Source organism: Metopolophium dirhodum, chromosome 8 (genome assembly GCF_019925205.1).
Source record: "Metopolophium dirhodum isolate CAU chromosome 8, ASM1992520v1, whole genome shotgun sequence".
Classification (NCBI taxonomy): Eukaryota; Metazoa; Arthropoda; class Insecta; order Hemiptera; family Aphididae; genus Metopolophium; species Metopolophium dirhodum.
The window spans coordinates 1,987,282-2,001,659 of record NC_083567.1 but is presented as its reverse complement, the minus strand read 5'-3'; the positions used below and the strand labels follow the sequence as shown (position 1 = coordinate 2,001,659).

The 14,378-nt window shown below is 26.7% G+C and overlaps 2 protein-coding genes and 1 long non-coding RNA gene across 9 annotated transcripts in view; 2 read left to right on the top strand and 1 right to left on the bottom strand.

Annotated features, from left to right (window-relative positions):
• The first annotated feature begins 1,325 nt into the window (after positions 1 to 1,325).
• Positions 1,326 to 4,326, top strand: LOC132951027 (KICSTOR complex protein ITFG2-like). 2 transcript variants are annotated; one of them, XM_061022704.1, is made up of 6 exons: positions 1,326 to 1,576; positions 2,021 to 2,411; positions 2,474 to 2,733; positions 2,789 to 2,986; positions 3,387 to 3,624; positions 3,945 to 4,325. In XM_061022704.1, exons 2-6 carry the CDS (start codon positions 2,031 to 2,033, stop codon positions 4,110 to 4,112), a joined length of 1,245 nt encoding a protein of 414 aa, XP_060878687.1. In that variant the 5' UTR covers positions 1,326 to 1,576; positions 2,021 to 2,030; the 3' UTR covers positions 4,113 to 4,325. The 2 variants fall into 2 exon arrangements, with proteins under 2 accessions (XP_060878687.1, XP_060878688.1); XM_061022705.1 differs by lacking the exon at positions 1,326 to 1,576 and adding an exon at positions 1,640 to 1,905 and having other exon boundaries at positions 3,945 to 4,326.
• Positions 2,265 to 7,014, bottom strand: LOC132951031 (uncharacterized). 2 transcript variants are annotated; one of them, XR_009665295.1, is made up of 4 exons: positions 6,143 to 7,014; positions 5,979 to 6,069; positions 5,531 to 5,734; positions 2,266 to 2,406 (listed from the first exon to the last, which is right to left on the bottom strand). It is a non-coding gene; the product is annotated as an uncharacterized LOC132951031 (long non-coding RNA). The 2 variants fall into 2 exon arrangements; XR_009665294.1 differs by lacking the exon at positions 5,531 to 5,734 and having other exon boundaries at positions 2,265 to 2,406.
• The window catches only part of LOC132951025 (uncharacterized), a 24,479-nt gene continuing 15,709 nt past the window's right edge, over positions 5,609 to 14,378 (top strand). The window contains exons 1-6 of one of the 5 annotated variants that reach the window (XM_061022699.1): positions 5,609 to 5,745; positions 7,633 to 8,161; positions 9,820 to 10,000; positions 10,066 to 10,698; positions 12,645 to 12,871; positions 12,977 to 13,232. In XM_061022699.1, the coding sequence (XP_060878682.1) occupies positions 9,842 to 10,000; positions 10,066 to 10,698; positions 12,645 to 12,871; positions 12,977 to 13,232 (1,275 nt within the window). In that variant the 5' untranslated portion in view covers positions 5,609 to 5,745; positions 7,633 to 8,161; positions 9,820 to 9,841. Of the gene's footprint in view, positions 5,746 to 7,539; positions 8,162 to 8,183; positions 8,301 to 9,819; positions 10,001 to 10,065; positions 10,699 to 12,644; positions 12,872 to 12,976; positions 13,233 to 14,378 lie in introns of those variants that run through there. The other 4 variants (XM_061022700.1, XM_061022701.1, XM_061022702.1 and 1 more) reach the window with 4 other exon arrangements.

The window sequence follows — 14,378 nt, the reverse complement described above, 5'->3', positions numbered from 1 at the left end:
ACACTGCAACAGTGGCGTCGAAGTCCAAAATTTTACCTATGACATTAGACACCTGCACATACAATTTTGACACCCACCTATTTCTTATAATTACATTACCATACACCAATTATAGTTTTTTATGTTGTCTATTAAACAAATATTCATAAAATAACTATAGAATGACAAAGGTGACCCCCTACCTACTAAAATCACCTATGACAATTGTCATAGGTAAATATATATTTTGGCGCCACTGCACTGCAATATGTCATTATCGAATACGCATGTATCGGAAACGGACCAATATTGCGCCTAAAACTAAGTATTTGCTTGTATTCAAATTTGCCTCCTTCAGGTAGTAAAATATTGTTGTCCGATCTTATTCCATTAACATCAACATAATTACAATCTACACACTAAAATGCTTGTAAATTAAAAACTTATTTATTGTTAAATTGATTACTGGTTGAAGTGACTGGTTATAATATATTTTACAACGGTATACCGGGAATTTTATGAATTAAGCATTTTTAAAATCAGTGTGTTATTATTATTGTAAAAAAGTTTAAATGTGAATTATAATTTAACTGGTATAAATTTAATTTTAAATAATTGACAGTCAAAAAGTAACTTGTTAAATGTGAAGAAAAAAATTATTTATTTATATTGTATAATGTATTACGTATATACTCGAAAAAAAATCAGTTAGTGTATTAATTTTATCATTTATTATATACCTAATTATAACTAACTTATAAGTTTTCCTTAGGTATTGTAAAATGTTTTGAGCACAATTGGTATTAGGTATATGAAAAGGTAATTTTAAGCGCAAATGCGCAATTGGTAAACTGCCTATTATATGTATCATAATATGATATTAGATATTAGATATTATCTAACCCAACCTAAACTAACCATCATGATAATAGACATAAATCATATAATATTAATAGCATAGACTTATAGAAACTTGTCTTTGTCTATCACCAAGTCTATGATTAATAGACTATAAACCTATTAAGAATTGACTGGATTTAGTTGTTTGGTATAAACAATAAATTAAGGCGTAAATGCGTAATAGTAATACAGCCCCGGACTTGGTTAACTCGGAGTTGAAAGGACCGGCCAAAAAATTCGAGTTACCCAAGGGTAATACAATTATAAGAAATTTCTAGGAACCAGGAAAAAGTTCGAGGTATCGATGATTTTGAGTTAAAAAAGTTTGAATGTACCTTGGTTAGCACTTAGTTTGAAGTTCAACTGTATTAAAATAGAGTTGTATACTACAATGTCGTGGCAGTAATAGTACGTAGCAGTAAGTTGTGTAGCCCCGTTGTATCGTTGATAAGAAGTAAGAACATTGTCGTAAATGAAAATCATAATTCAGCAAGTCAAATAAATTACTTACTTGTTATTTGTAATTTGAATAGAGTAGACAGTGTTTTTAATTAATTTATTAATACGTTTTGTTGTATGAATTATTGTAACTGTAACCGCAGAACACTGAAAAAAATGTAATACCAAATGATAAAACATACAATGTACTATCAAGGATTTCTATTTCACATTATTTCAGATTGGTTGGAATCATAAAGTAAAATAATTTACAAAATATTATAGTTACCTAGTTAAAACATAAAATAATAATTGACTGTGTATATTGTTTTTAAATACCTATTTGTGTGTGAAGTATAAATTATTATTAATATTTTGCTTTTTAAATATTTCTTTACTTCATTTAAACATTTGTTTTAAAAACTGCATAGTTGCCACTTATATTTTGATGTACATTATTAATTTACTCTGTTAAACATTGAATCATTTATACTAAAAAGTATAAAATACAATGAATTACATTTATTAAATTAAATTAATTAATTAAATAATTCTATTATAATTACATACTTGCAAATTGAAAACTAGGTACTAATATAATATTTATAATGTTATATTACCCCATCACTTCATTTTTTTATATGATTAATGGATAATTTACATTAAACTTTTATTATGGAAATAACATGTGTTTTATTTTTAGATTCTGTATAATGGATGACAATGAAATGAATATTGCAACTTTTGTTGACTTTTTTGATTTTGAATTGCCTGGAAATGTATTCAATAGTGCCATTGCATTAGGCGATGTGGACAATGACAATGAAATAGAACTTGTTATTGGTAGTGTGGAAGGTGATTTGTTCATCTTTAAAGGTCATCGGCTGATCCAGAAAATATCTGGATTAGGCATAATCACTGCAATAGCTATTGGAGACTTAATGAACTGTGGCAGTAACGCTTTAATCGTTATATCTGGTGATGGCTGGTGTCATATTTATTTATGTTTAAAATTTAGTAAATTGGATCCATCTGATGAATGTGTTATGAAACTTGAACCCGTACACGATCAGCGAATCCCAGCAAACACTAAAGTAAATATTGAAAATTCACTAAATTAAAATCTATTCAGTATTATAAATCATAATAATTGTAGGTGATTTTACTAGGTGATATAGATTCTGATGGAATGTTAGAACTAATTGTTGGTTTAACTGACAGAGTGGTACGTTCCTATCGTTGGAGTCAGAGTGCGGCTGCTGGACGACTAGTACCATTACATAAATGGGAATGTGCTAACCAAATTGGATCGATTATATTGATTAAGGACGTTAAAAATCGACCATGTTTACTTGTTTCTCAACCTGGAGTCACTGCAATGCGTTTTTATTGTCCCATAGCTTTTCCAGAATTAATGTAAGTATATTTAAATAATTTATGTTTGTATTATTAATAATTTATTTTATTACAGTGAAAAAACAATTGAATATGAAAATGAAAATGAATTGCCCATAGAACTTCTTAATCCTTCAATATCCTCGGTAATGGTAGGAGATCTCAAAGTAGATATAAAATGTGATCAAGAACTGTTTAATAAAAATGATCATTTATATGGAATTGCTTCTTTGAATGGTTTGGTAATGTTGGCGAAAAAAGAGACAATTTTGTGGTAAAATTTTTTATTGATAGTTAATATTTTATTATGGTTATAATTTGTGATTTATATTCAGTGTTGGGTAAGTTATGTTACTAGTTACAAAATTAAAAGGTAACTAGATTACTTTTTCATTACAAAAATATGAAGTAATAGCGTTACTTAATTTTTTTAACTCAAAAATAACTAGTTACAATGACATTACTTTCAACATTTTTATTTATGTAAAAATTAAATGACAAAATTTAAAATAAGAAATTTATACGTAGTTAGTATAGCGTTATTTCAATAAATAAATAACAAAGTTATGTTCCTTAATGTTACTCAAAAAAGTAACAAGTAACTATTATTACATTACTACCCAACAGCCAACACTGCTTATATTTAATGTATATTATTTTATTTTAATTTTTAGGAGTAAAAACATTGATCAAGAATTGTTTATCATTAGTAAATTGTCGATAGCAGACGGTGGCCCTGATTATTTAATAACATGTTCATTAAATGGAGATACTCTTATTGTGGATCAGAAAAGTCAACACGCAACATTTAAGTTTGGAGAATCTGTTTCTGCTTTTTGTTGTGGAATGTACACAGTAAAACCAAATACAAAGTCTATGCCTAGTTTTGTGCTTATAACTAATTCACAGAAGGTATATACATTTTTTTTTCTTTTATAATATTGACTCAAATCTTTTATAGATTGACTAATAATTAAACTTATTAAAAAATTTCTTTTACATTATTTTAGATTAAAAATAATTTTACAAGGTGTATAAGATTTGCATCTTTATAATAAATACAATGAAACTTTCATATTACAAAGTCTCATGAAGCATAAAAAAAATTTGTATTATAGAGAATTTTGTTAAATAGAATTGAATAAATTTGGTTCTCAAAAATATTTTGTCTAATGGAAGTTTCACTGTATTATAATTCCGAATGTATAAAATATTATACCATATTGATTTAGGTTTATATTTATTATGGTTTGAAATTACCAAATACATGTGTCCAGAGTTTATCAAAATGTATTGAAAATGAGAATCACCTTTCAACGTTCATGGAAAAGTATAAAGGACCATCAAAAAAAAAAATTATTAGAGACTGTCTTTATAAATATAATCCTAATAAAATGTAATATATTGTTTCGCAGTAAGATATATTTTATTATTATATAATATTTTCCAAGGTGATTTTTTGAATTCATTATGTATATTCAATTTAAAAGATTACTTAACAATTACTGCTATATTTTATAATTATTTATGATATTTAGTCAATAATAGAAGTTTTAAATTTTATAAATAAAGAAATGCTTTACTTTTTAAATGATCTAATATTCGAACTCTGCCCTGTCTTCTTATTTTAGAAATTACATCAATACAATCAATCTGTGATTGGCCCAGCAAAACACAATAAATCTCTGTAACCTGGTGGCCTATGGTTTGAAAATTTACCATTAAATATTTTATACCTCTAGTTGTTAGCCATGTATAGACAATGTACATTGTAGTATTCTGTAGTACTGGAAATAGGCTTAACACTTTATTTATTCATTTTTATAACGTTTATAATCTAATGGCTGCTTCAATTCTGTCAGAAGAAGATAACAATGCATCACTTCTGATTTTCTTGCAAGTATGACATGTATAATACATGGGTGGCTCCAGGGGGAGGCTGGGGGCTGCGGCCCCTCAAAGTTGTATTTCTAAACAATTTTATACTGTTAAAAAAAATTACAAAAAAAAAAAATCATTGAAATTGCCAGAAAATTATGACATATATAGTACTAATCATAGACATATAAATTTATAGATTATAAATTTATTAATGTGTCTATGGTACAAATAAAGTATCTATCAAAAATTTTTAAAAAAAGCCAATTTTTCAATTGTTAGAACACGTTTTCAAGGTCGGGGTAACTTTGCCCCTGTGTCATTTGGTGGGCCAAAGTTACTCCAAGTTACATTGTTTTATTAGGCAAACGAAGTTTTTTCGTTAGCCAGAGCTAGAAGATTTTGTTTGATAACTTATCTTTGTTTTTGTTAAATGCAGATATATTTTTTTTTAGTAAAAACTTTTTATAAACTTTTTATAGTGACTATGTACGTTCAAAGTATATAAAATTAATTTTTTTCTAAAAATGTCTGGTTTATTTGGTATTGTTGCTTATTTTCCATTAAAATTATTATTTATTTTATTTTATTTTAATACGGGCTGCAGCCCAAAGTACAGAATATAAATTTAACATAATAAAAGTACCATACAAAAATGTGTAGTAGATATAATAATTAAAATATAAAAGGAAATAAGACAAGAATAAGAAAAGAATTACAAATTATAATTTGTAATGATATGCGCACACATCTTTATAATAAATAAACTAAAATCTTAGAGGATAATAAATAACGGCCAGTCTGTCGTTCGTAGGGATCGGCCATTCCCAAGAAAACCATTGTCACGGACAAAAAGGTATTTGCCGCCGAAGAGAAATCTAGTTCGGGGAAATACAAAAACCTTTGATAAAACCCATAGAAAAGTAATAAAACCGCCTACCGCTCTCTGGTCGGCATATCCGTGTCGTCCCTTAAACCAGTGCATGAGCACCAGCCACCTCTCAAATCTCAATACCGATTTCAACGTGCAACAACTGGACTTCTTATGATAAGCCATAATAAGTGCGTTCTTTATTTCAATTTGTGTATATTTGAAGTATTACTTCGTGTCACCCAAAACTCCTACAACATTATCCATAAACAACTGCGAAACAGGTAAGGCATTTAATATAATATTTTGTATTGATTGCAGTTATTACATTATATTCGCTTTTTACATAAAATTATATTGTACGGTGTGTTTGATCAAATTCTCGAATACACGATCTCGAGAGCCCTCCGAGGCTCCGAGCACCTACGTCACTCACTTAACAGATTGAACAATAAATATTTAATTTAAGTCTAAAATGTAAATATAAAATAGTATTAATATATAAAAATAAACTTACGCGTAAACATCGACTCTTCTGGTGAAACTTAGCTAGAGTACCGTCGCCGAAGAAACAGCTTCATCCATCTTCATCTCGCTCTGAACTGAAACTTGAAAGTACCGAAATATTTTATGAAAATAACCTGTTCATAACGAAATGTGCTAGTTTGTGTTAAAACTTACATTATAATATATACGGCTTAACGAACTGTCCATCTATATTGATGTATAATATATAACTTACATAATATACATATATATTATATTATATTATAATTATTTTTTTATTTACTGAAATTATTAGAATTGTTAATCGTCGCCAATGAATGTCATCAATAATGTCGACAATTGACGATTGCCATAGATGATATAAAATATATTATTTACTATGATAAATCCATAGAACTTATATATTATACTCAGTACCTACCTATAATACGGTCTATTGATAAATCGTATGTTAAAAGATTAGCGACATTCCGAAAAGTTTATAGAATCTGCTAATATAATATAAATAATTTAATAGTTATATGTATTTACGGTTATTTTTTTAGAATTTAAAAAAAGAGCTAAAAAACAAAGTTTATAGGTCATGCATGATAGCAACTATCGTGTTTTATATTATCGTGTAAAGTCGGCCTACTCATATTATCTTAGGTAGAAAATGAATAAAATGTATTAGTTTAAAAACGATTATGTATATTGTCAAGACTCAAGTTTGATAAATATATAAATATTTATATAAATATTCAAGGATGTCAGTGCACTATTTGTTTTCTCTCTCTGGCTCACGCGCAACATGTACAAAATGCATTAACGTAGAATCATTTTTTCTATGTTTTTAAGTAATCTTAGAGTAAAATCATCTATTACAAAAAAGATAGAGAATAATATTTTTGAGTGGATGACATATCGATTTTATATTTTATTGTTATTTGACTTTGTATTCGACTTTCTATATAAACAAAAAAATGTTGTAAATTTAAATTATGTTTAAATTGTTTTGGTACAATACTTCGACAAATCGATATGTCATGTCATTCCCTTAAAGATATTATTCTCTATCTTTTTTGTGACAGGTAATTTTACTCTAAGATTACTTAAAAACATAGAAAAAATGATTCTTCGTAAATGCGTTTTGTCTATGTTGCGCGTGGGCCAGAGAGAGAAAACAAATACTGCGCTGACATCCTCTTAAATCTATGGATTATGTTATTGTGATTATGTTATTGTTATTTATCAATCGATAATATTATTATAATTAATATTTAATAATAAATTACAATATTATATTCAATACGTTTTAAAATGTCGAAAAATAACGCTAATAACAATATTATATCATTATAGTTGCCTTCACAACTCCGATATTAGTGTGTATATTTTGTGTTTAGAAATTACCCCTACTGGGCACTGATTATAACCATGAACTAAGATCTTAGTTCATGATTATAACTTATAAGTGAACAGTTAACTGTGATTATAGTATTCCCGCCACGGACTACTATAGGTTAGGTATAGTAGTCCGTGATTCCCGCTTAAATCGTTATCCATTATGTACCGCCAAATTCCAATATGATATTATACTGTTATGGCGGCAAGTGGAGTCCATAATGCACAATATTATTATCGTTCTGTGATATTATACCATATAGACCTTTAAATTATTATAGGTCCGTGGACTGTGATGATGAGTGATGACCACGCATTATAATATGAAAAATACTCATGACTGCCAGTAATATTCTTCCGCGGTCGCGATAACACTGTGGACAATACTACAATATAGTACAATAGGTATCATGAAAAATACCGTATATTTTGATTTTTCTAATTAATTAACTAAATTCAGTTCTGATTATTTTGTGTCGTTACGCCTGACCACCTGGGTATTTACCATTGTTATGACTGGTATAGTATTACATATTTATATTTTCCATGACTTTTGAGACTACTATTTTTAAACCTCTCCATTCAATCAAATATTACTTTATTTCATTTCAACGCTGTACACAAATCGCGATTTCCGATACGATTTCACCAAATTCAGTTTTCGATTTCCGCCTTTCGGGCTTTCTGATGCGTTTACATAATAATGCCCGTTTACTGCGAGATGTTGTTGAAATGTGCACGTGAATAATTACTGTTACTGAACGTGACCCGTACCTGGCACCTGCACAAGAAGACAGGTCCGAGTCAGAAGTATGTATTTCACATTGTCTTTTAATAATAAAATATTGTAATCAACTTTTATCGACGTCGCGTTTATTACTTTCGTCTTGTAAACGACGTGTCTCTGATTGATTGAAAACCACTACACAAGTCATCGGCTATTGAGTAGGTAGGTGGGTAATATTTTCAATTTTGCTATCATCGACCTAGCCTCACATTTACCTCACATACGACATAATACCGCATATGACACAAGTATCTGATTTTTTTTGGTTTTTTCATTAAATAAAGCCTCGACGACCATGGTCATTGGCTGAATTAAAATAACATGCGTTTACACTTAATTTGATTACATTGAGAATAGGAGAACAAAATATTATACAAACTACAAACCATTTATTGTTTCTGAATTATATTGTGTTAAATATGATTTATATTTAAGTTTACAATACCTACGGTATCCGATGGAAGTCCAATTATATTTATATTACACATATATTTTACGCGCTGAAATCTATTTAAATATATTTGATTTTTCATTTAGTGCTTAAAATTTTAAATGTATTTTGATATATTTTGATGTTTTACTAATTTCAGAACCTATACTTCATAAGTAATACATTTTGATTTTAAATAAAAAATACATACTCGCATTTCTTCATTTTGAATGATATGTCAATATAAATAACTCATAGTCATAACATTCATATATAATTAAGAAATAGTAATACAATTAACTACAGTTAAATCGGGTTAATCCACACAACCCACAAACACAAATTGACAGACTTATTTTATTTTTGTTTCTGAAAAGACTACCTAATTTTAATTGAAAAATGATAAGTATATACAGGCATAATACAATTTGGTTTTATGAATATATATTGGCAGATACCTACCTTACCTATATTTTTGTAGATAGCCAAATGACCGGAAATATTATAAGATAGAATATTTTATGAAAACTTATAATTCCAGACATAATTCTTTTAAATAAATATAGTATGGAAGTTATTTGTCAAGTCAGCTATCACAGTGACTATTTTACAAAGCTGATTAAAACTATAATTTTAACATGTATAATATGTCTTATGGCTGGGGGTCATTCTATAATTTTGTGCGACACTGAGAATGTTACCATGAAGTTATTGTGTTGAGGCTGACATCCTAAATTATTATTGTATTTTTCTGACCGATCACACGTAACAGTTGTCATGACAACCAAACAATAACAAAGATGAAATTAATATTATATAGTTTCTATGTTGCCCCTAGCAACCAATGATTTATATAATTAGGTTACCATAGCAACGTCATTATTCGTTTAAAGATTCTGAGCGTAGCGAGAATGGATATATTAAATTTACGTGACATATACATGTACCGATAAATCTATATACAGTGTGGATACTTCTTGGGTTTTTTACATTAAAATTATGGGTTATAATTTCTGGATAGATCATCTATGTGTAAACGCCACATTAATAATTTAAATATTAATTTTAACCAGATCGATGATATTTTTAATTCAATAAACTAAACACAACAAGAATTTTCAATCATGACAGTAAAAAATAAAAAAAAATGTTTACATAATCTATTTTGTTATAAGCAGCATTGTTATAATATGAAACTACTACCAATTAAAATTATTTCTACACTAATAAAATTACTGTCTATTTTTTTAGAATAGAACAACTGGAATAAATTATGGAGAAATCATTAGTTCCTCATAAGTTTACTAATAATGACCTTTATATTACTCACGCCGAATTTCAAGGATGTTTCATAAAAATTTGGGCAAACTTTTACTCTCAAAAAAGAACAAATTTAGAAAAAAACGTACAAAATTATGACAATTACTCAAAGGTATGAATATTAATTAATTAAATTAGGTATTATGATATTGTGATAATACATTTATTTTTTTAAAGGACTGTAATACATTGGACTTATTTGGAAACAAGTTATATGTATATACTTGGAAAAATGACAATGAATCAAGAGTATATAGATGTCGAATTATATATTCAGATTTAGTAGCCAAAACTCACACTATAATCCTCATTGATTATGGCCGGACTATGGTGGCTTCATACTGTGATGTAAGAGAAATAATTCAGGATTTAGATACATCTTTTTTAATTGATTTATGTCAAAGAGCTACAGTATACACATTTTTGCTGAGTACATATATAAGTAAACCAAAATCAAACAATGACTTAGTTAATATTTTGTGTAATAAATATTACAAATATCGAAGAGACTTTGAAGTTGGCGGAATCACATTCATATCATTATTTGATGTTGATAAAATGTTAGTTGACAAAGGCATAGCAGATCACATCAATTTGGCTACAATGATCACCGTTGCTAAAAGTATGGAATCAACAATTGAGTTAAACAATAAAACCGATATGATGAACAGTTGCTCAATTAATAGCAACGCTTCAAGCTTTGGTTCGTTCCTACAATCTCAACGTTTAGATTACGTTACTTTAATAGACATAAGTGTCACAAGAGTTGTTATAGATAACATTTCAATTCTACTAACAGTCCGGACTCTTGTAAGTATATTTATGCAATTCTCAAGAGAGATTTTGAATGTATTATTTGCGAAATATTATTAGTGGGAAATTAAACTTATTTTACTTTCTATTTTTTTTGGCCTGAAGAGAATAATATATTGGTATATACTATATATGTATATTGGTATTTTTAATATTTTAATTTGCATAAAGTGCATATATAATAATTATTCACAACAATGTTTGTAATAAAAAAAAGGTAGGCAAGTGGATGTCGCTCTGCTGTACAGTAGGGTACAAGTGGGTTACTGTATAATGGATGGTATTAAATTTGAATTCAATGATACAATATCATTGTTTACGAAAAACGATTCTGAGCGGAGATTATATGAATATAGATAATTTGTTAGTGTAAATATTGTATATTATATTTATTTTGTTATTACTTATTATTAATATGGTACCCCGTAAGTTGAATTAATATTCTAAAATTACATCAAAATAACTAAAATCGTTATTCTTGGTTATTTAATATGTAATTTTGTCCAAATTTGAACATAAAATAACTATGAAAAAAAAAACTGTAATTTTATACTTTTGAGTTATTTTGTTTACAGAATAACCTGCTTACGTGGAACTTTATTTTAAATTTTCAATCTATAGCTATAAAAGTTCAACATTTTATGCATATTCAACTACAAAATTATTTTTGAATTTTAAATTTGATATATTATGTCAAAAATTAAACTTAAATGCTTATAAAAATAATTGTACCTATCTATTTTTAATATTTTTTGACTACTATTGTAACAATATATCAAGAACCTTGTATTAAATTTTCACGCTTTTTGATCCAACAAAAAAACTGACAATGTCCGTAAACAGATCGTAATATTTTGAAAATTTTATAAAGCATAGGAATTGATAAAATAAACATGATATACATTTCAAGTTTTCGAATTAAAACAAAATAAAAAAATAGCTACTTGAAAAATCATGTAAATCTTGTAAAAATTCAAACTTTAAACACTCATAAAAATTGAATTTGACTTTCTTATGGACATTTTTTTTTTGATAAAAGTAGATAAATTTATAAGGAATTTTGTATTACATTTTAATATTTTAGATTTCAAAGAAAATTTTTTATGAATTTCTGACTTGAAATAATTTGTAAATTTTCGTGATTTTTACATATTTTGTCAAGATTTAAACTTAAAATATTTATAAATAAAATTGTGACAATGAATTTTTAATATTTTTTGAATGTCATTGTAACAATATATATTAGGAACATTGTATTACATTTTCAAGGTTTCTTATCCAAAAAATAAAATTTGATTGACATTCATAGAAAAAAAAACTAATAAAATTGGAAACTGAAAATGTCTGTAAACAATTCAAAACAAATCAAAATATTTTGACAATTTTATTGTGTATAGAAAATGCACGAATATTTATTTATATTGAATTTAAACAACCAGTAAAAATGTCATGTTTATATGATCATTTGTTTTATAGTTACACCAAAAACCAAAATCAATTTTCCATAAAAATTCCTGTTTTTCTTTAATTTTTATGTTGCTTTTCCTGGTGCTTTTGAAAACTATTGGGAATTTTAAATGTTGACCTTCTGAATGCTGCACCTAGTTTCCAATCAAACAAGATACTGATGAAGAAAATCGAAGCTGTTTTACTGCCCTAAACGGAGACAGACACAAAAAACACATAATTGTAAAATCAATTGCTCTGCTCAAAATCTAAAATTGTTACTACCTAATCAATAAAAAAAAAAAATCTAAATTATATTAAGTGTCATATTTTAAAGCCATCATTGTTTGTAATAAATAATACAATTAGATATTAAAAATATACCTATAAAGTTTATAGATAGATAAAACAATAGAACATTACTATACTACAAAATAGCAAAAACAAATTTAATATCTCAGAATGCATTTATTTATTTTTTATTATTTTTACTCTAGGACAATGAATCTGAAGCATTAACCAATATGTTAAATTCAATTGACAGACAAAATTTAAAACTGGCACCTGTTCTTGAAGTGTATACTCCTTGTTTGATTGTTTTACGTAACAAACTGGTTAGAGCTATAATTTTGGAAGTAAAAATAGATCAATTGTACATTGATCTAGTAGATTATGGAATCAAAGAGTTGGTACCTAGGACTGCAGTTTTTGAAATACCTCCCAAGTAAGTTAATATTTTTAAATGTGACGTCAAATGTATTTTTACTTTGATAGTAGTACCTACCTAATTATTTAATTTATAATAACATTTGTAAACTTTATTTTTTAGTTGCTATTTAATTGAAATGCGATCTTTGAATGTAATACTAGACAAGCCAAAAGATACTATTGTAGATGAAAACATGTTTATTCATAAATATTTTCAAATGCTACCAATAAAAATGGATCCTAATTTTGGTTTATACAAAGTTAAATTATTCAAAAAAATTATTGAAGGCCATATTGATGTATGTAAAGTATCAAATGGTACAAATGATTCAATATGTATGAAGTCGCAAGAAATGTTTTCAATAACAGAGATAAATGTATGTATTTAGTTTTAAAATGATTTTTCTGTCTGGATTAAAATAATAATATTTATAATACTATGTAGTATGTAACATGAAAGGATTAGTGGGTTTGTATAATTTTCATGGTTTTTCCAAAAATCATAAGTAGTCTATAAGTTAGCTAATTTTTAACCACAGTGTATGTTAGATTTTGATTAAATTATTTTATACAATTATTAACTGTTTTCCACACCAAACAATTGTAAGACTGAGAAAGTGAGACAACACATTTAGGTTTGGCCTCCACTTAAGATGTTAGGTTAGGTTAACTTTATAATAGACTTATGTAAATTTGTAAATTTAAATGGATATTGATATTTTATTGTTTTGGTACATTGTTATGTCATATTATCAAATATGTTATTATCTATAATTTTTAAAATAGACAATTTTACTCAAATATTAGTCAATAGAAAACAATTTTACTTGAATTTGTCTTGTCTATGTAGCATGTGACCGAAGAGAGAATTTAACTATGTGATGACATCTTCGTAATGGGAATTTAGGGAGAAAAAAGCAACAAAAAAACAAAACTGACTTATTGATCTATAAAAATTAATTATTTTTATTAATTCTATAATAATATTATACCTACCTACTCATATGTAATAATATTGGAAAAAATACATTTTTTCTTTGCTATTAGTTATTACTTATTACTAGTAATGGGCACTATCGAATAGTATATTTTTTTTTTAACCAATTATTAGTTTTAAATAAAAACTATCGAATAGTCTGAAAAACTATGAAATAGTTCGGTGGACTATTCGAATAGCGCTATCGAATAAGCTATGTATTATTTAATATTTGTTACAACTTACAACTAAGTATAGTAGGTAACCTATACCTAGTACCTAGTACTACCTACTTTTTATTTTTAATAGATTATGGGTTATTGTGTATTTATATTTCTAATGTAATATACTTTATTATTTATGTTTATTATATAATTTTATTTTGTATTAGGTATTTAATAACACTATTTGTTATGACTTATGATAAATATTAAATAATAAATACTCATTAAAAAAAAAAAAAAATAATGATTTGATAATTCACTTTAAAATTTATTATATTCTATATTAATATTAGCCATTTATAGGTATATCGATTATCAAGTAT